Source organism: Bubalus kerabau, chromosome 1, assembly GCF_029407905.1.
Source record: "Bubalus kerabau isolate K-KA32 ecotype Philippines breed swamp buffalo chromosome 1, PCC_UOA_SB_1v2, whole genome shotgun sequence".
NCBI classification, from domain to species: domain Eukaryota; kingdom Metazoa; phylum Chordata; class Mammalia; order Artiodactyla; family Bovidae; genus Bubalus; species Bubalus kerabau.
This window is the reverse complement of record NC_073624.1, coordinates 185,467,249-185,485,402: the sequence shown is the minus strand read 5'-3', so window position 1 is coordinate 185,485,402 and position 18,154 is coordinate 185,467,249. Positions and strand designations below refer to the sequence as shown.

General features: G+C 51.5%; 3 protein-coding genes across 3 annotated transcripts in view; 2 read left to right on the top strand and 1 right to left on the bottom strand.

Moving 5' to 3' along the window:
• TIMM44 (translocase of inner mitochondrial membrane 44) overlaps positions 1–18,154 on the top strand; it is a 369,417-nt gene that overhangs the window by 207,588 nt on the left and 143,675 nt on the right. The gene's annotated exons all lie outside the window — the stretch shown is intronic.
• The window catches only part of RPS28 (ribosomal protein S28), a 239,358-nt gene that overhangs the window by 131,725 nt on the left and 89,479 nt on the right, over positions 1–18,154 (bottom strand). The window lies entirely within an intron of this gene.
• FBN3 (fibrillin 3) overlaps positions 1–18,154 on the top strand; it is a 69,337-nt gene that overhangs the window by 7,452 nt on the left and 43,731 nt on the right. Inside the window, exons 10-27 of the mRNA XM_055542222.1 lie at positions 2,010–2,162; positions 2,272–2,457; positions 2,983–3,126; positions 3,196–3,315; positions 3,453–3,578; positions 7,434–7,556; positions 7,696–7,971; positions 8,273–8,326; positions 10,104–10,229; positions 10,321–10,446; positions 11,715–11,834; positions 11,953–12,090; positions 12,203–12,253; positions 12,522–12,647; positions 14,616–14,840; positions 15,023–15,148; positions 15,883–16,011; positions 17,069–17,194. Of these exons, the coding sequence (XP_055398197.1) occupies positions 2,010–2,162; positions 2,272–2,457; positions 2,983–3,126; positions 3,196–3,315; positions 3,453–3,578; positions 7,434–7,556; positions 7,696–7,971; positions 8,273–8,326; positions 10,104–10,229; positions 10,321–10,446; positions 11,715–11,834; positions 11,953–12,090; positions 12,203–12,253; positions 12,522–12,647; positions 14,616–14,840; positions 15,023–15,148; positions 15,883–16,011; positions 17,069–17,194 (2,475 nt within the window). The remainder of the gene's footprint in view (positions 1–2,009; positions 2,163–2,271; positions 2,458–2,982; positions 3,127–3,195; positions 3,316–3,452; positions 3,579–7,433; positions 7,557–7,695; positions 7,972–8,272; positions 8,327–10,103; positions 10,230–10,320; positions 10,447–11,714; positions 11,835–11,952; positions 12,091–12,202; positions 12,254–12,521; positions 12,648–14,615; positions 14,841–15,022; positions 15,149–15,882; positions 16,012–17,068; positions 17,195–18,154) is intronic.

Here is an 18,154-nt window from a genome sequence, read left to right as displayed (position 1 = left end):
CACCGAATAAAGCCGTCAAGACATCACAGTGGAAGTGTGTCCGTGGTTTTTGTAGCTGGGGAGCTTCTGCCTCGGTCTCCCCAGGGGCTGCAGCTATCAGTCTGCCAGTCTGCTCCCCTGTTGTTCAGTTGCTCAGTTGTGTCTGGTTCTTTGAGACCTGGTGGGCTGCAGCATGCCAGGCTTCCCTGTCCTTCACTCTCTCCCAGAGTTTGCTCAAACTCATGTCCATTGAGTCGGTGATGCCATCCAATCATCTCATCCTCTGTCGCCCCCTTCTGCTCCTGCTCTCAATCTTTCCCAGCATCAAGGTCTTTTCCAATTGAGTCAGTTCTTCGCATCAGGTGGCCAAAGTGTTGGAGCTTCAGCTTCAGCATCAGTCCTTTCAATGAATATTCAGGTCTGATTTCCTTTACGATTGACTGGTTTGATCTCCTTGCAGTCCAAGAGACCCTCAAGATTCTTCTCCAACACCACAGTTCAAAAACATCAATTCTTTGGCATTCAGCCTTCTTTGTGGTCCAGCTCTCACATCTATATATGACTACTGGAAAAATCATAGCCTTATTAGATGGACCTTTGTTGGCAAAATAATGTCTCTGCTTTTTAATATGCTGTCTAGGTTGGTCATAGCTTTTCTTCCAAGGAGCAAGCATCTTTTAATTTCATGGCTGCAGTCACCATCTGCAGTGATTTTGGAGCCCAAGAAAATAAAGTCTCTCACTGTTTCCATTGTTTCCCCATCTATTTGCCAGGAAGTGATGGGACCAGATGCCATGATCTTAGTTTTCTGAATGTTGAGTTTTAAGCCAGCTTTTTACTGTCCTCTTTAACTTTCGTTAAGAGGCTCTTTAGTTCCTCTTCACTTTCTGCCATAAGGGTGGTGTCATCTGCATATCTGAGTTTATTGATATTTCTCCTGGCAATCTTGATTCCAGCTTGTGCTTCATCCAGCCCTGCATTTCGCATTATGTACTCTTCATATAATTTAAATAAACAGTGACAACATACAGCCTTGACATACTCCTTTCCCAGTTTGCAACCAGTCCGTTGTTCCATGTCCGGTTCTAACTGTTGCTATTTGACTTGCATACAGGTTTCTCTGGAGGCAGGTCAGGTGGTCTGGTATTCCCATCTCTTGAAGAATTTTCCACAGTTTGTTGTGATCCACACAAAGGCTTTGGTGTAGTCAATGAAGCAGAAGTAGATGTTTTTCTGGAACTCTCTTGCCTTTTCTGTGATCCAACGCCATCTAGGTTCATCATAGCTTTTGCTCCCCTGGTCCCTCTTCAAATTAAAAGCCTGTTGGGTTTCTGCAGAATGCCCAGGGCTGGCAAGTGAGACCACCCAGCTACAGATCCCAGCATCTCTGTTTGAGCATCCAGCTTGACTTCCCATTGAGGCAGCCCCCTGATCCTGGGGTCTTCCTCGGTGTGGCTGAATATCCCAGGGAGCTTACTAACAATGCCAGTGTTCGGTATGGGACACTGTTGCTTGGCATGAGCCCAAACCTCCTTCTCTGGGGTAATTTGGAAATCTTGGTTTATTACCTCTTGGTTTAAACTTGGTTTAATCCTCTCAGTGAGGATCGCCCACGTGCCAGATAGAGTGCACTCTGCAACACTCTTCTGATATGAGTGCCCTGAGCATCTCTGGTCCGTGGATGGTGAAACTGAGGCTCAGAGAGGCAAGGAGTTCTGTCCTGCAGATGGTGCTGGTGGAGCTGGGGTGTGAAGTCTGGTAACTGGTCCTCAGGGTTTCCCAGGTGACTCAGCAGTAAAGAATCTGCCTGCCTGCCAATGCAGGAGATGCAGGTTCGATCCCTGGCTGGGAAGATCCCCTGGAGGAGGGAATGGCTAGCACTCCAGTATTGTAGCCTGGAGAATCCCAAGAATAGAGGAGCCTCGTGGGCTACAGTCCATGGGGTCGCAAAAGAGTCAGACACGACTGAACAGCGACTGAGCACACATGAACGGTCCTCCCTATCCCTCCCACCCCGCCCCCTGCTGCAGACCACCGTGCTGGCACTTGCTTCTCGGTGCTGATTGCGGGCCGCTGTACTGGAGACCTCTCGGGCCACTACACCCACAGGCAATGCTGCTGTGACAAGGGCAGGTGCTGGGCAGCTGGCCCAGCCCCTGAGCTGTGTCCTCCACGGGGCTCTGGTGAGTGGCTGGGGGTGCCTCCCACCTTCCTCTACCCCAGAGCTCAGCCTGCAGGTTGGGGACCCAGGGGTACAACTGAGGCTTAACTTCCAACCCCACTCCCTTGCAGATGAGTTCCAGCGACTGTGTGCCCCGGGGCTCCCGCTCCTGCCTTCCTATCCAGGCCCCTTCCCCAGCCTCCCTGGCTTCGGATCCAGTGGTGGTGTGGGTCCTGGCCCAGGGCTGGCACGGCACAGCCCCCATGGCTCCAATGGTCGTCGGGTTCCCAGCCTGGGCCTTGGAGATGGCAGCATTGGTGAGGGCTTAGGAGGAGGAGTCCAAGACCCCTCCAGTGGAAAAGGGGATCCAGGCCTCAGGGTCTGGACTGGGCTTTGGAGTGGGGGTCGTGGCCTGAGCAGTGGGGATGGGAGTGCTGACAGTGGTCTGGGGGTGGGGGCAGATTGGAGATCCCAGCCTCCAAGGCCAAGTTTGAGCTTGGGGTGAGGGTCTAGCGCTGGAATTGGAGAAGGAAATGGCAACCCACTCCAGTATTCTCACCTGGAGAATCCCTTGGACAGAGGAACCTGGCGGGCTACAGTCCAGGAAGTCGCACAGAGTCAGAGACGACTGAAATGACTTGGCATGCACACTAGGGCTGGAATGGGGGTCCGGGGTCTCAGGCAAGTGGAGGGTCTGAATTTAGGGCAGGACGCTGGGCTATAGTGGGAGAGCCTGGCCATAAGGGCTCTGAGTGTGTGTCTGAACCCAGAGGCGAGGCCCAGACCCAGGGGCCCAGCCCTCAGTCAGGCACCCGCCCCACCTCCGTCGGCCCCACCCGCAGGCACAGCCACACTGAACCAGACCATCGACATCTGCCGACACTTCACCAACCTGTGTCTCAACGGCCGCTGCCTGCCCACCCCTTCCAGCTACCGCTGCGAGTGTAACGTGGGCTACGCACAGGACGTCCGGGGGGAGTGCATTGGTGAGCGGTGGCTGGGCGGGGGTCGGGGCGCACCCTGCCAGACTCAGGCTCAGAGTCCTCTGCCCGCAGACGTGGATGAATGTGCCAGCAGCCCCTGCCACCACGGAGACTGCATCAACACCCCTGGCTCCTACCGCTGTCGGTGTCATGAGGGTTTTCAGGCGACGCTCACCAAGCAGGCGTGCCTGGGTATGGCCGTCCCTTGGAAGTGGGGGTGCCAGGGGGCCTGGCTGGTGGAGCCTGCATCTCTGGCCTGAATTGGAGTCTTGGGGGGGGCTGGGAGGACGCCTGCTGACCACCCGCCTGCCTTGCCCCCCACCCCCCAGACATAGATGAATGCATCGCCAGCAGTGGCCTCTGCCATCACGGCCGCTGTGTCAACACGGAGGGCAGCTTCCAGTGTGTCTGCAATGCAGGCTTTGAGCTCAGCACTGACGGCAAGAACTGTGTGGGTGAGTTGAGGGTGGGAGGGTGGGAAGGGGGCTTCTTGGCCCCAGTAGCTGCCTTTTAGTGCCTCCTTACCTCTTTTTAAGGAAGAAAAATATTTATTAATTTATTTGGCTGCACCAGGTCTTAGTTGTGACATGCAGGATCTTTAGCTGTGACATTCGAACTCTTAGTTGAGGCATGTGGGATCAGTTCTCTGACCAAGGATCGAACCCAGGACCCCTGCATTGGGAGCTTGGAGTCTTAGCCATGGGACCACTGAGGGAGTCCCTACCTTGCTTCTCTCATCTTGCCACTTCTGCTCCATCACTCCATCCTTTCTTTGGATGGAGCCTCTGCTCCCCTTCCTGAGCCCAGGCAGCCCATCTGAGAGCCTTCTTGTGGTCTGTCCACTCTCTACCCGTGCCTTCATTCTCCCCTTCCTTGGAGTCAAGTGACTCCCAGGAAGAGGCCTCTGGGGTAAGACTGTGCTGTCTGCTTCTGCCCCTGACACAGCCCCTCATCTGCCTCCAAGAGAGGTGGGTCAGGACCATGGAGAGCTCCTTGGTCTCAGATTCCCTGTGGGGTATGGGGGGTGCCCACTAAACTCCCCACAGCTTGTGGGGGCCACTAGGGACCCCCTTTGTCCTCTTCTGTCACCCTGTCTGAGACCTGCCTTAATCTTCCCTCACTGGGAAGGAATTTTTTCCTTTCTGTATTCATTCTTTTTTATTTTTTTATTTTTTTATTGAAGGATAATTGCTTTACAGAATTGTGTTGTTTTGTTTTTTTGCAGTGTTTAATTTTTATTATTAGATAGATTTAGAAAGTTGATTATCAAATTATCTGTTTTCTTAACATTAATGTGAAGTACAGTAATTTATTTCCATGCATAAATCATTATTTTTGTTTACAATGTTTTTTATTAGATGTCACCTACTGAAATTAATTTTTATTTATTTTTGGCTGTGCTGAGTCTTCATCGCTGGGCACAGGCTTTCTCTAGTTGCAGTGAGCAGGGGCTGCTCTAGTTGCTCTGTATGCGCTTCTTATTTCAGTGGCTTCTCCTGTGCTCTCTCTGTGGAGCACGGGCTCTAGGGTGCACAGGCTTCTGTAGTTGCAGCACATTGGCTCAGTGGTTGTGGCTCCCAGGCTCCAGAGCACAGGCTCAGTAGTTGTGGTGCATGGGCTTAGTTGCTCCACGGCATGTGGGATCTTCCTGGACCAGGAATTGAACCTGTGTCTCCTGCATTGGCAGGCAGATTCTTCACCACTGAGCCACCAGGGAAACCCCATACTGAAATTAATTTTGATTAATTCTAATGATTAATTCATGTTTCACATTTTACCATCAGGTCTTTAATGTTGCCTTCAGATCTCTGCATAGTCTGTAACCAGTAAGAGTTGGTGAAATCATTAGTTTGGTCTTTTTATTTTCCCTTGGTACATATAAACTTTTTCATTAATTTTTTAAAGTATAGGTGATTTACAGTGTTGTGTTAGTTTCAGATGTACAGCAAAGTTTCAGATGCTTTTTCTTTATAGTTTATAAAATACTAAGCAAAGTTGCTTGTGCATTCATTCATTTTTAAAGACCCTTTTAGCTTCTTTATAGCTATATAACTTTCATACCATAAAAGTAGCCTCTTAAAGTGTACATTTCAGTGGCTTTTAGTACAAGCATGACCACAGTCTAAGTTTAGAACCTCTTCATCACCTCCTCTGCATTGGCAGTCATTCCAGAATTATCTATCCTCCTTCCCTGCCCCCCCACCCCCCACCCCTCAGCAGGAGACTAGTCTACTTTCTGTCCCCAGGGATTTGCCTGTTCTGGGCATTCTGTATAAATGGAATCACGCACTCTGTGGTCTTTTGTGACTGGCTTCTTTCACTGATGCATCACATTTTCAGGATCCGTCCATGTGGCAGCACGTGTCAGAATGCCATTCCTTTTTATTGTCAAATGCCATTCCATTATATGAGCAGACAACATCTTGTCTCTACCGGCTTCAGCTAGTGGCTGTTCGGGTTGTTTCCGCTTTTGCTGTTATGGATAGTACCGCTGTGGAAGCTCACCTGCACAGTTAGGTGTGGACCTTTTATGTATTCATTATGTTTTTTCCCTCCCTATCTCCATTTCTCCCTCCCTCTGTTTCTTCCTTCTTCTTGCTTCAATCCTTTTTTATTTAACACTGTACTTTGGTAAACAAATCATTTCTGCACTGCACTGACTGCCGCCTTTTAAATTAAACTATTTTTCAAGCAGGGGTTTTTGGGAAAAAAATGTTTATTTATTTGGCTGCATCAGGTCTAAGTTGTGTCATGCAGGATCTTTCGATGCCGCAGACAGGCTCTTGGCTCTGGTGCATGGGCTTCTCTCTAGTTGTGGGATGTGGGCTCCAGAGCACGCAGGCTCCGTAGCCGTGGCACTCCAGCTTGGCTGCCCCACCGCAAGTGGGATCCGAGTTCCCTGATCGGGGTCTAACCAGAGTCCCTGGCATTGGAAGGTGGACTCTTAACCACTGGACCACCAGGGAAGTCCCTAGACTATTTTCTTGTTAGCTGATGGGTTTTGCCCTTTCCTTTTTAAATGCAGGTGCGATTCACACAAGATAAATTTAATCATTTAAAAGTGAAAATCTCAATAATTCCCAATGTTGTGCAACCACCTTTCTTTGTTTTTTAAATAGCATTTTTAAAGGTTTTTAAAAATAACATGTATTTCTTAAAAGTTAACACTTGCATAATAGGAAACCAAAAAACACAAGCAAAAAACTAAAGTCATCCATTAACACAAGCAGTTTACTGTTTGGTGTGTCCTTCCAGGTCTCATTTGTGTATTTACACAACTAAGCATCCATGTTTATGTAATAAAGATCATACAGTTATGTATTAATAATAAATATCATGATGTGTGAAACAGCATTTTTAAGTGAACAATTTGGTGGCATGTAGGATATTTCCAATGTCACGCAACCACCATCTCATTTATGCAATTCTTTTTTGCATTTTTAAGAATTATGGCACAATTACACAGTGTAAAATTGACCATTTTAACTCTTTTTTTCCATTATAGTTTATTGTAAAATATTGAATATGTTCCCCGTGCTATAGAGTAGGACTTTTTTATCTATTTTATGTAGAGTAGTTTGTATCTTATCCTTTGTAAGGGAACAATTCTGTGGCATTTTTGTGCATTCGTAATTTCATGCAACCATTACCTAATTTTTTCTATTTTTTTGCATTTTTTATTTTGGTGAAATATACACGACTTTTTTATTGTTTTGGATGCTCTAGCTTTTCATTGCTGCTCACAGGCTTTCTCTAGCTGTGGCACCTGAGCTGCTCATTTCAGAGCATAGGCTGTAGGCACTCGGGCTTCAGTAGTTATGGCACATGTGCTTGGTTGCCCCTTGGCACGTGGGATCTTCCTGGATCAGGGATAGAACCTGAGTTCCCTGCATTGGCAGGCGGATTCTTTACCACTGAGCCACCAGGGAAGTCCCTACATAACATGTTTATCGTCTTAACCATTTTTAAATGAATAGTTTGGAGGCATTTAGTGGATGTTGTGCAGCCACCACCTGACTTATTTAAAGGACTTTGAACAACTATTCATGGAGCACCTATGTGTGCCAGGATGGAAGATGCAGATATGAGCTAGTGGGCCCAGTTGGCCCCAGGGGAGTTCACAGTCCTGCAACCTAATACCCACGCCAAATTAGTCTCTGACAGCCACGTCTCATCCTATCAGGCTCCCACAGCCCCGGGAGCCGTCCCTGGAAACATGAGGGCCGGGCTGGTCTACCTGGCAGGACTGGCCCAATGAAAGGGTGGGTGCCAGGACCCTGCAGGGACCCAGCCTCTCCTGGTGTCCCCAGACCACAACGAGTGTGCAACCACCACCATGTGTGCCAACGGAGTGTGCCTGAATGAGGACGGCAGTTTCACGTGTCTCTGCAAACCCGGCTTCCTGCTGGCACCTGGTGGCCGCCACTGTGTGGGTGAGAAACTGCAGGCTGGACCATAGGGGAACCCATGGGGATGGGGAAGAAGAGGAGAGGGGAGGTGGCAAGGGGGGGTGGGGTGTGGGGATGGGGTGGCTGGGACCCATCGCAGTGCCCCCCCCCACGACCCCTGCAGACATTGATGAGTGCCAGACGCCAGGCATCTGCATGAATGGTCACTGCACCAACACCGAAGGCTCCTTCCACTGCCGCTGCCTTGGGGGGCTCGCGGTGGGTGCCGATGGTCGAGTGTGCGTGGACACCCACGTGCGCAGCACGTGCTATGGGACCCTCAACCAGGGCTCCTGCGCCCGCCCCTTCCCTGGAGCCGTCACCAAATCTGAGTGCTGCTGTGCAAGCCCAGCCCATGGGTTTGGGGAGCCCTGCCAGCCATGTCCCCCCAAGAACTCTGGTGAGAGCCTCAGCTGCCCCGCCCCCATGCACTTTCCACGGCCCTGCTTTCCTTTAGTCCTTGCTTGTGGTTTATAACTGCGGGGGGCAGGAGGGGATAGTGGTGGTGGGGGGCTTGGCTCCCATGGGCTGGGGTGGATGTCTCTCCCCCAAGAAGAGACAGAAGGAAAACTGTTCTTCCCACTGGAGCAGGCATCTTAGTCCTAGACCCTTGCCCAGCCCCAAGGGGCCACGTCTTGGGCATGGCTTGGCTTCAGCAATGGCCAATGACTGCCCCTCTCTCCCTGTTCCTGCCACCACAGCTGAGTTCCAGGCCCTATGCAGCAGCGGTCTTGGCATCACCACGGATGGCAGAGGTGAGCAGGTTGGGGCTGGGACTGAGGGCCAGGGACGTAGTTGGGAACCTGGTCAGGTCACTGGGTTCCACAAAGTATCACAGGCTGGGAGGTCATTCTCCCATAGCTCTGGAGGCTAAGTGTCCCAGATCAAGGTGTGAGCAGGGGTGGCCTCTTCAGAGGCTGTGAGGAAGAGTCTGTCTCATACCTCTTTCAGCTTCTGGCACTTAGCTGTTAATCCTTGCTTGGTCGAAGCATCTCCCTGATCTTTGCCTTCATCCTTTTTTTTTTAATTTACAATGTTTCTGGTGTACAGCAAAGTGATTCAGGCACTATATATATGTATGATATATATACTTTTCAGTATATATATATTTTTAGTATACATATACATACATACAGTTTTTAGATTTTTTGCCCTTATAGGTTATTATAAAATATTGAATTTAATTCTCATGCTGTACAGTAGGCCCTTGTCTGTTTTCTGTTTTATATAGGGTAATGTATATATGTTAAGGACTTCTTCCCAGGTGGCTCAGTGGTAAGGAATCAGTGCAGGAATCATAGGAAATGTGGGTTTGATCCCTGTGTTGGGAAGATCCCCTGGAGCAGGGCATGGCAACCCACTCCAGTATTCTTGCCTGGAGAATCCCATGGACAGAGGAGTCTGGAGGGCTATAGTCCATGGGGTCGCAGAGTCAGACACTACTGAAGTGACTGAGCACACACGTAGGCACATATATATGTTAATCCCAAACTCCTCTGCTTTCCTCTCGACACAGTGTTCTCCCTGTGTGTCTGTGCCCAGACCTCCACTTTTATAAGGATACAATCATATTAGAATGCACTGTATGTCCATCTCCAAATAAAGTCATGTGCTGAGGTGATCCTGGGGATGAGGACTCCAACCTATGACACCATCCTTTCCTGTTACAGCCTTCCTGCCTGAGCAACAAATAAAAGGATTTAGGATACAGCCAGGTTTCCCATCCACCACTGGGTCATGGGGGCAGGGCAGATGTCCAGTACCCCTCCCTCAGTTAAAGGGACAGATTCTGGAGCCAAATGCCTGGGTTTAAATCCCAGCCAGCATTCTTTTTTTTTTTTTTTTTCATTTTTGACATATAGGGCTGCCTATTCCTCCCCCCTCTTTGGCTGTGCCATGAGGCTTAGGGGATCTCAGTTCCCTGACCAGGAATTGAACCCACGCCATGGCAGTGAAAGTACTGATTCCTAACTGCTAGACCACCAGGGAACTCTCCAGGCCCTACTGTTTACTGATTGAATACTGATCAAGTTACTCCCCATCTCTGCGCCTCCTTTTCTGTAAAGTGGATATACTCATAGGTCCCATTTCAGGGACGTTGTGAGGACCAAATAAGTTAATATACTCGGCACAAAACAGTAAGCATCTTATAACATTAGTGATTATGATCGCGCTTTAAAAGAAATTATGTTGCTGATGTAATAATGTCTGTTCTATGAGTTCCACACTGGGGACAGTTTTGCCACCTCCCAGGTGCCATTTGGCAATGTCTGGACAAATATTGGGGAGGGCGCTCTTGGCATCTCATGGGTAAACACTAGAAATGTTGCTCAACATCTTACATTGCACAGGTTCCCCTCTCCCCCTGCACAAAGCAAAGAATGATCCGGCTCCAGATATCCACGATGTTGAGAAACCCTGGTTTCCAGGGAAAGGAGGCAGGGTCTAGGTTGGAGCTCTGGCCCTGGAGGACCTGGCTTCTGGAGCCTCCAGGGAACCAGGGCAGCTGCTGATGCTGTCTTCCTGCTGCAGACATCAACGAATGTGCCCTCGACCCCGACATCTGTGCCAACGGCATGTGTGAGAACCTGCGGGGCAGCTACCGCTGCATCTGCAACCTGGGCTACGAGGCAGTCGCGGATGGCAGGGAGTGCACTGGTGAGCGTGCTGGGCGAGTGGACGGGTGGAGGGGTGCCGCCCCCACTGCACACCCCTCACCCCACTCTCCGGCCCCATGCCCGCCTTGCAGATGTGGATGAGTGCGCCCTCAACAGCCTCCTGTGTGACAACGGGCGGTGCAGGAACAGCCCGGGCAGCTATAGCTGCTCCTGCCCTCAGGGCTTCAGCTTCCGGCCAGACACGGAGACCTGCGAAGGTACAGGGTCCTGGGGGGCAGACAGACACGCACACACACACAAGTACTTATGCACACTGCATGTTATGGGTACACACATGCTGCCAGATGCATATATACCTGCATTTACCCACATAGACATGCTCAAAGCCATACATGTATTCATAGTCTCACAGTTATACTCTTAGGTACACACTCACACAGTACCCACATTCACACTTACTCTCACTGATGCGAAGAGCCGACTCATTGGAAAATACCCTGATGTTGGGAAAGATTGAGGGCCTGAAGAGGAGGGGGCAACACAAGATGAGACGATTGGATGGCATCACTGACTCAATGGACATAAGTCTGAGCAAACTCCAGGAGATGGTGAAGGACAGGGAAGCCTGGTGTGCTGCCGTCCATGGGGCCACAAAGAGTCAGAGATGACTAAGTGACTGAACAATTCTCACTCTTTACACATATGCTCATAACCAGAGTTACACCCTCAAAGGCACACCCTTATACAGACACTCTGACATTCACACACTTGATGATCACTTGATTACACACACCAGTACTCACACAAAACAGACTTACACACCCATATTCACACTCATAGTCACAGTCCCACACATCATACACTCTCATGTGCACACTCTCAAAGACACGTGTGTGTCCACATTTTTACCCTTTCGCACACTTAGGCTCGCAGCCACACACACTAATATGTGCAGATACCACATACCCACACAGTTGTGCATTCACACACTTACATATACTCACACACAGGAATATGTGCCCACCTGCCCTCACACACACTTTGTTGCAATGACCTTGTCCATTACAGACCCCTGGGCACTCACAAATACCTGCACGAGCGCGCTCGCGCGCACACACACACACACAGTTAAGCGCAAGGCTCCGGCAGACTGCCCCCTCTCCCACCACAACCAGGTCTCCTCCCCCTCTGGGTTTTCCTCCTGCCTCTCACTCTCGGCCTCTCTTGTGCCATGAGTGACCCTTGCAGGGCCACCGTTCCCCACCGTGCCTGTCCCTGTACACTTTCACCCGTGCGGGCTCCCAGGATCCTGCGTGTCGGCGTGCACGCGCAGGTGTACTGCACAATTGAATGCAAACACACGCGCCTCTGCGCCTGCCCAGTCCGTTCCCTCGCCTTCTGACCGCATGCGCCCCCTGCTGTTGGACTTTGGTAGCGGCGGAGGGGAGGGGCCTCAGGTCGCGTGAGGCTCCAGTTTCTGCAGCTCAGGGATCTGACGGGGGTCGGTGGCGGGTTGTCTTTGTAGACATCGACGAGTGCCTGTCCAACCCGTGTGTGAATGGCGTGTGCCGCAACCTGGCCGGCTCCTACGCCTGCGAGTGCGCCCCCGGCAGCCGCCTGGGACCTTCTGGCACCATGTGCCTAGGTGAGAGTCCCCACGGAGCAGCGGGGACCCCGACGCCCGCCCCGGGGAAGTCTGGGTCTCTGCGGGTTAGTGTGCAGGTGTAGGCCTGCCAAATGACACAGCCGGCCCCTTCCTGCAGACAGCACCAAAGGCACCTGCTGGCTGAAGATCCAGGATGGCCGCTGCGAGGCGAACCTGCACGGAGCCACCCTGCGCTCCGAGTGCTGCGCCACGCTCGGCACTGCCTGGGGGAGCCCCTGCGAACGCTGTGACATGGGTAATGCCCTAGGGGGGCGGCTCTGGGGGCTCCCTGGCCATTGAGAGAACCATGGCGGGGGAAAGGGCCCCTGGATCCGGGTGGAGAGAATGACTCCACTCCCCAATCACAGACCCCGCCTGTGCCCGAGGCTTCGCCCGCGTGAAGGGGCTCAGCTGCGAAGGTAACTCCCCACCCTGTGCACTTCACCGCCACTCCCCCCCCACCACCACCAGGAGCAGGCAAGTGTCATAGTGGCTGCCTAAGGCCCTCTCTGAAGTCATTGGAGAGCTCCCTCCTTGGTATCCGGGTCTTCCCCACAATCCCCCAGCCCAGGAGGCTGGCACTGCCTCTTCCCACGTCTCCAAGAACCACGTGGTGTCCTGAGCCCCTAGGGAGCCAGCTCCCTGGGAGCCTCCAGCTCTAGCTTCTTCTTGCTTGCTGCTGCCTAGATGTGAATGAGTGTGAGGTCTTCCCTGGAGTCTGTCCCAATGGGCGATGCATCAACACTGCAGGTTCCTTCCGCTGCGAGTGTCCAGAGGGCCTGATCCTGGACCCCTCCGGCCGGCTGTGCATAGGTGAGTGTGGGCCTGCAGGGTCCGGTGCAGGGCCTCCAGCACTTCCTTCACTGCCTCCGCTCCCAACAGCTGGAGGCCCTTCCTAGGGACAGGTGGAGTCTTGGGGGTCCTCTTGGACTCTGCCCACCCCCTTGCTAATGTGTCTCCAAAGACATTTGTTTTTTTGGAGGGGTTGGATCCCCTTAATCAACTGCCCTTCTAATGAAGCTCATTACAAATGGTACGGTCTCTTGGAATGTTACCTGCCACCTTGGTATATTCTTTCTTGCTACCAAACAAGGTTTACAGGAGGTGGATTTGAGCACGAGGCACCTGCCTCTATCATGAGTGGTAATTCATGCCTGCAGCCCTTCCTCAGCATCCAGGGCTCAAACTCTCACCCTGAATGGCTTGCTCTCAGGCTCAAAGGCTCTGAGATATTTTCCCCCTCAATGAGGGCTTCTTGCTTTACACCATCAACATCTTGAACAGGACATTTCTTGGCCAAGAGCATCCGCCAGCCAGCAGGTAGGGCTCTGCATTCTATCAGTTTTTCCTCCCATAGTAACATTAACCCATTAGTGGCCTCCTCGGTGGCACCATGGAGCCTAGTCAACAGAAGGCAGATGGGCCCTGATGACTCTTTTCAGCTTCGATTTCCTTCTAAACTGAGCTTCAAGTGTGCATCAGGTTTTCTTGCTGATCCCAGAATGTGAGCAAGGAAAGAAAGTAGCCAAGTAAAGAAAAAATAAAAATATTACTGAATTCACAACCAGGTGAAATGCTGCTGAGCAGCCCTGGACCAAGGCATCGGGTACCCAGGAACTTAAGACGGAGCCCTGTGTGTCGTGGCACTTTTGTTTATCTTTATTTTTTTCTAAAGATTCTGTAACAGGGTCTCATTTTCAAATGGATCCACTTAAACATATGTTCCTTTTGCAAGAGGTGAAAAATTGTCCTAGTCTAGGGATCAGCCAGTTGTTTCTGCAAAGAGCCAGAGAGTAAATATTTTCAGCTTTAGGAGCCTCAGAATCTGTTGCAGTTACTCAGCTCTACTGTGTAGGACAGAAATAAATGAATATGACTATGTCAATAAAACTTTATTTACAAAAACAGCAGGCAGTTGGCACCCTGGGCCGTAGTTAACCAGCCCCAGTCTTAGACCATCGTGTCTGGTATTGAGGAAGCCTTATCCATTGCCAGATTATTCTGAGGAGGTTTTAAAAATTAAACACACACACTCTGGAGCCAGGTGGCGTGGTTTGAATCTATCTCTACCTCTTACTGTGTGGCCTCAGGCCAGCTACCTAACCCGTCTCTGCCTCAGTTTTCTTGCCTATAAAATAAGCATGATGATAACCATTTTCCTCTTGGTGTTATTTTAAAGACTAAATGGGTTGATGAGCTTAGAACAGTGCCTAGCATATAGCAAGCACCTAGCAGTGCAAGTTATTATGAAAATGTAACTTTGGGGGATTGCCCTGGTGGTCTAGTGGTTAAGACTTTGCCTTCCAATCCAGGGGGTACAGGTTCCTTCCCTGGTCCGGGAGTTAAGACCCCATATGCCTCTCCGCCAAAAAACCAAAACATGGAACAATGTTGTAGAAGCAATATTGTAACAAATTCAATAAAGACCTTAAAAATGGTCCACATTAAAAAAAATTCTTTAAAAAATTTTTGTTTTAAAAAAATGTAACTGTTGTGTTATACCCTTATTCCAGTGTAACTGTTGGGAATTCCCTGTGGTCCAGTGGTTAAGACTCAGCTGTTTTTATTGCCAATGCCTGGGTTTGATCCCTGGTCAGGGAACTAAGATCCCACAAGCCCCACAGTGTAGCAAAAAAAAAAAAAAAAAAAGTCACTTGGAGGACATGGAGTGTCAGCTAAAAAATTCAGTCTCCCCACTGGGGAGGACGTTTTGGACGATACTCCCTGTCCTGGCAGCCAGAGTGTGGCAGGGGTGGGACCGGTGACCACCCCTCCTTACAGACATGCGCCTGGAGCTTTGTTTCCTGCGCTGGGAGGAGGACGAGTGTGGGGCTGCCCTGCTGGGCAAGTACCGGATGGACGTCTGCTGCTGTACCGTGGGGGCCGCATGGGGCACCGCATGCGAGGCGTGCCCTGAGCCCGAGTCCCCAGCTTTTACCAGCCTGTGTCCCCGGGGGCTGGGCTTTGCCAGCCGGGACTTCCTGTCAGGCCGTCCCTTCTATAAAGGTGCGTTTGGGCTTGGGGAGCCTGGATGGAGGATGGGAAGAGGGCAGAGCATGGGCAGAGGCCTGGAGGTGGGAAGCAGGTTTGGAAGAGACCAAACATCTGTGATCAGAGTGGTGAACGCTCAGGAGGCAGGGGACTCAGGGACATGGAGTCGTGTGACGTTTTGTACTCCTGTGCTGCAGATGTGAACGAGTGCAAAGCCTTCCCTGGGCTGTGCGCCCATGGCACCTGCCGCAACACTGTGGGCAGCTTCCGTTGCTCCTGTGCGGGGGGCTTCGCCCTGGATGCCCAGGAAAGGAACTGCACAGGTATGTACCTGCCTCTGCCTCCTTGGCAGGTGCCTGCAGGGATGGGGGGCCACAAACTAGAGGCGCCTAAAAGGCAAGAACTGGCCTTGTTCCTCCTGCCTGTCTGCTGTGTGACCTAGGGCAGCTCAATACCCTTTCTGGGCCTCCAGGATCCCGGCTATAAAAGGAGGGGCTGGCAAAAGGTGGCACTAGTGGTAAAGAACCCTCCTGCTAATGCAGGAGACATAAGAGACACAGGTTCGATCCCTGAGTCAGGAAGATCCCCTGGAGAAGGGCATGGCAACCTACTCCATTATTCTCATCTGGAGAATCCCATGGACAGAGGAGTCTGGCGGGCTGCGGTCTATAGGATTGCAAAGAGTCAGACATGAATGAAGCAACTTGGCATGGCAAAGTTACCTCTGGCAACGTCCCTGGTAATCCTTTGGCTAAGACTCTGTGCTTCCAATGCAGGGGTCCTGGGTTCAATCCCTGGTCAGGGAACTAGATCCCACATACCTCAACTGAAAGATCCTGCATGCCTCAACTAAGACCCAATGCAACAAGTAAATAAATTGATTAATTTATAACTGACCTCTAGGGGTCTGCAGGCTGGAAAGGAATTCCCTCCTCTCATCTGGGGGTGCAGTCACAGCACCTCTATTTCCCTGGCTCTGTTCAATGCCTTGGGGCTCCCCTGTGGCCCCGGGTGTCTACAGACATGGAGGCCTGGCCCATGTCCACTGTCTCCACAGACATCGACGAGTGCCGCATCTCCCCTGACCTCTGTGGCCAGGGCACCTGTGTCAACACCCCAGGCAGCTTTGAATGCGAGTGTCTCCGTGGCTACGAGAGTGGCTTCATGCTGATGAAGAACTGCATGGGTAGGCAGCCACCCAAGGGCAGGGTGGTGCCCGTGAGTCTTGGGGCCGAGCCGAGGAATGGGGTGGGAGAACATTGCTGTGCTGGATGTGGATGGAGGGGGCAGGAGTAGAGAGAAGCCATGATCCAGCTGAGACAGCAGGTGTGGGTGTCATCCCTGAAGACTGCCGGACAATGGGTCTGGCATTCAGAGGAGAAGCATGGGGACCAAGATTTGGGCAGGTTCTCCCAGGGTGGGGGTAGCATGAAAAGAGGAGAGGGTCCTGGAGAGAGGAGCCTCTTCCCTTTTCATTTTTCTCATTCATTCAGTGAACGTTTCACATGCATCTGCTCGGGGGAACTATGGAGAGCTCGGATACAGGGGGCCATTTCCTTGGAGCTTAGGACCTAATAGGGAGGATAACATAAATCCCTAGACAAACAGAAAATAAAGAGCCACTGTCAGAAGCACTTGAAAGGGCTGTATGGTGCAGTGTGAGCTGAGAACCCCAGGGATGTATCCCATTCTGTGGGGCCAAAGAGTGGGAGTAATTGTGGTGAAGAAGGGCTGAAGAGTTGTATGGAGAAAGAACAGTGTGTGCAAAAGCCCTGAGGTGGATGTGAGGGATGGAAGGAGCCGCTGTGGGGAGGAGGGAAGGTGGAAGGGGGGACAGTGTGTGCAAAGGCCCTGAGGTTGACAGGAGAGATGGGAGGAAGCCCCTGAGGCTGGAGTGGGAGGAGAGCTGTGAGATGAGTGGTGAGGCCCCTGGTTCCATGTACTAATGCCCAGTGGGGCTGGTCCTTGCCTTCCCCCTGTCACTTCTGGGGTGGGGAGGGGGTTCCTCAGGGCCTCCTTTAGCTCCAGGAATGTCAGCCTGTGTCCCTGAAAACTCTGAGAATTCCAGCATCCCTCCCATTCTGACTCCCCTGGGTCATCCACACCCCAGGGCTCCAGACTCTCTCGGCCTCAGCCAGGGCAACAGGGTGGGGGATGGGGGCAACAGGGGGGAGCTTCCACGAGCCCCATCACACCAACCTGGATCAGCATCTCACACCTCTTCTCTCTCTCCACATGCCCAGATGTGGATGAGTGTGCCCGGGACCCGCTGCTGTGCCGGGGAGGCACCTGTACCAACACAGATGGGAGTTATGAGTGCCAGTGTCCCCCTGGACATGCGCTGGCAGCTGAGGGCACTGCCTGCGAAGGTGAGTGTGGCTTGCAAGAGGGAGAGGATACAAGTATGTGCGTTTGTGCATCTCCCTGAGTACATACTTGTGTATTTGTGTGCATGAGTGGTCGCATGCATCGGGTATTGGGAGAGCACATTTGTGTGTGTTTCTGTGTGAAAATCGAGTGTGTGAGTGTGGGTCAGTGTGCACCCATGTGAAGTGTCACTTGTGTGGTTGTGAGATGGAAGGAGTGTGTATTTGTGTGTCTGAGCATGCAGGTGTCTTTCTGGGAATGCGTCTGTCCAAGAGTGAGTGTGTATTGGTGTTTGTGTGAGTCTGTGAGTGTGTAAGTGTCTACACAAGGATGATTGTTCTTATGTTAAGGCGATGGAAGTGGTTATTTGTGTGTCTACATAAGATTGTGAGAGAGTGTGTGTCTAAGTGTGGGCATGTGTTTGCACACAGGTGGGTGTGTTTGTGGAGGGGGCTGTGTGCATGTAGGTGTGTCTGTTGTGTGTTTGTATGTGTGTACACAGGGGTTGGGGCTTCCCCAGTGGCTCAGCGATTAAGAATCTGCCTGCACTATGGGAGACATAGGAGATGCAGGTTTGATCTCTGGGTCGTGAATATCCCCTGGAGGAGGGCATTGCAACCCACTCCAGTATTCTTGCCTGGAGAATCCCATGGACAAAAGAGCCTGGTGGGCTACAGTCCATGGGGTTTCAGAGTCGGACACGACTGAAGTGACTTAGCACACACGCACACAAGGGTTCTTTGTGAGTCTACCTGAGTGGATACGAAAATGTGACACAAGGGCAAATCCAATGCAATGCAAGGTGTGCAAATGTGTTTATGAGTGGGCATGAGGTGTGTTTGTGAGTCTGAGTGTGCATCTGGCTATGCAGATGTGTGTCTACTGAGGGTGATTGTGTTTGTTTGCGAATAAGTGTGAGGGTGTGCTGCTGTGTGAGCTGTGTGCATGTGGCTGTGTGGATC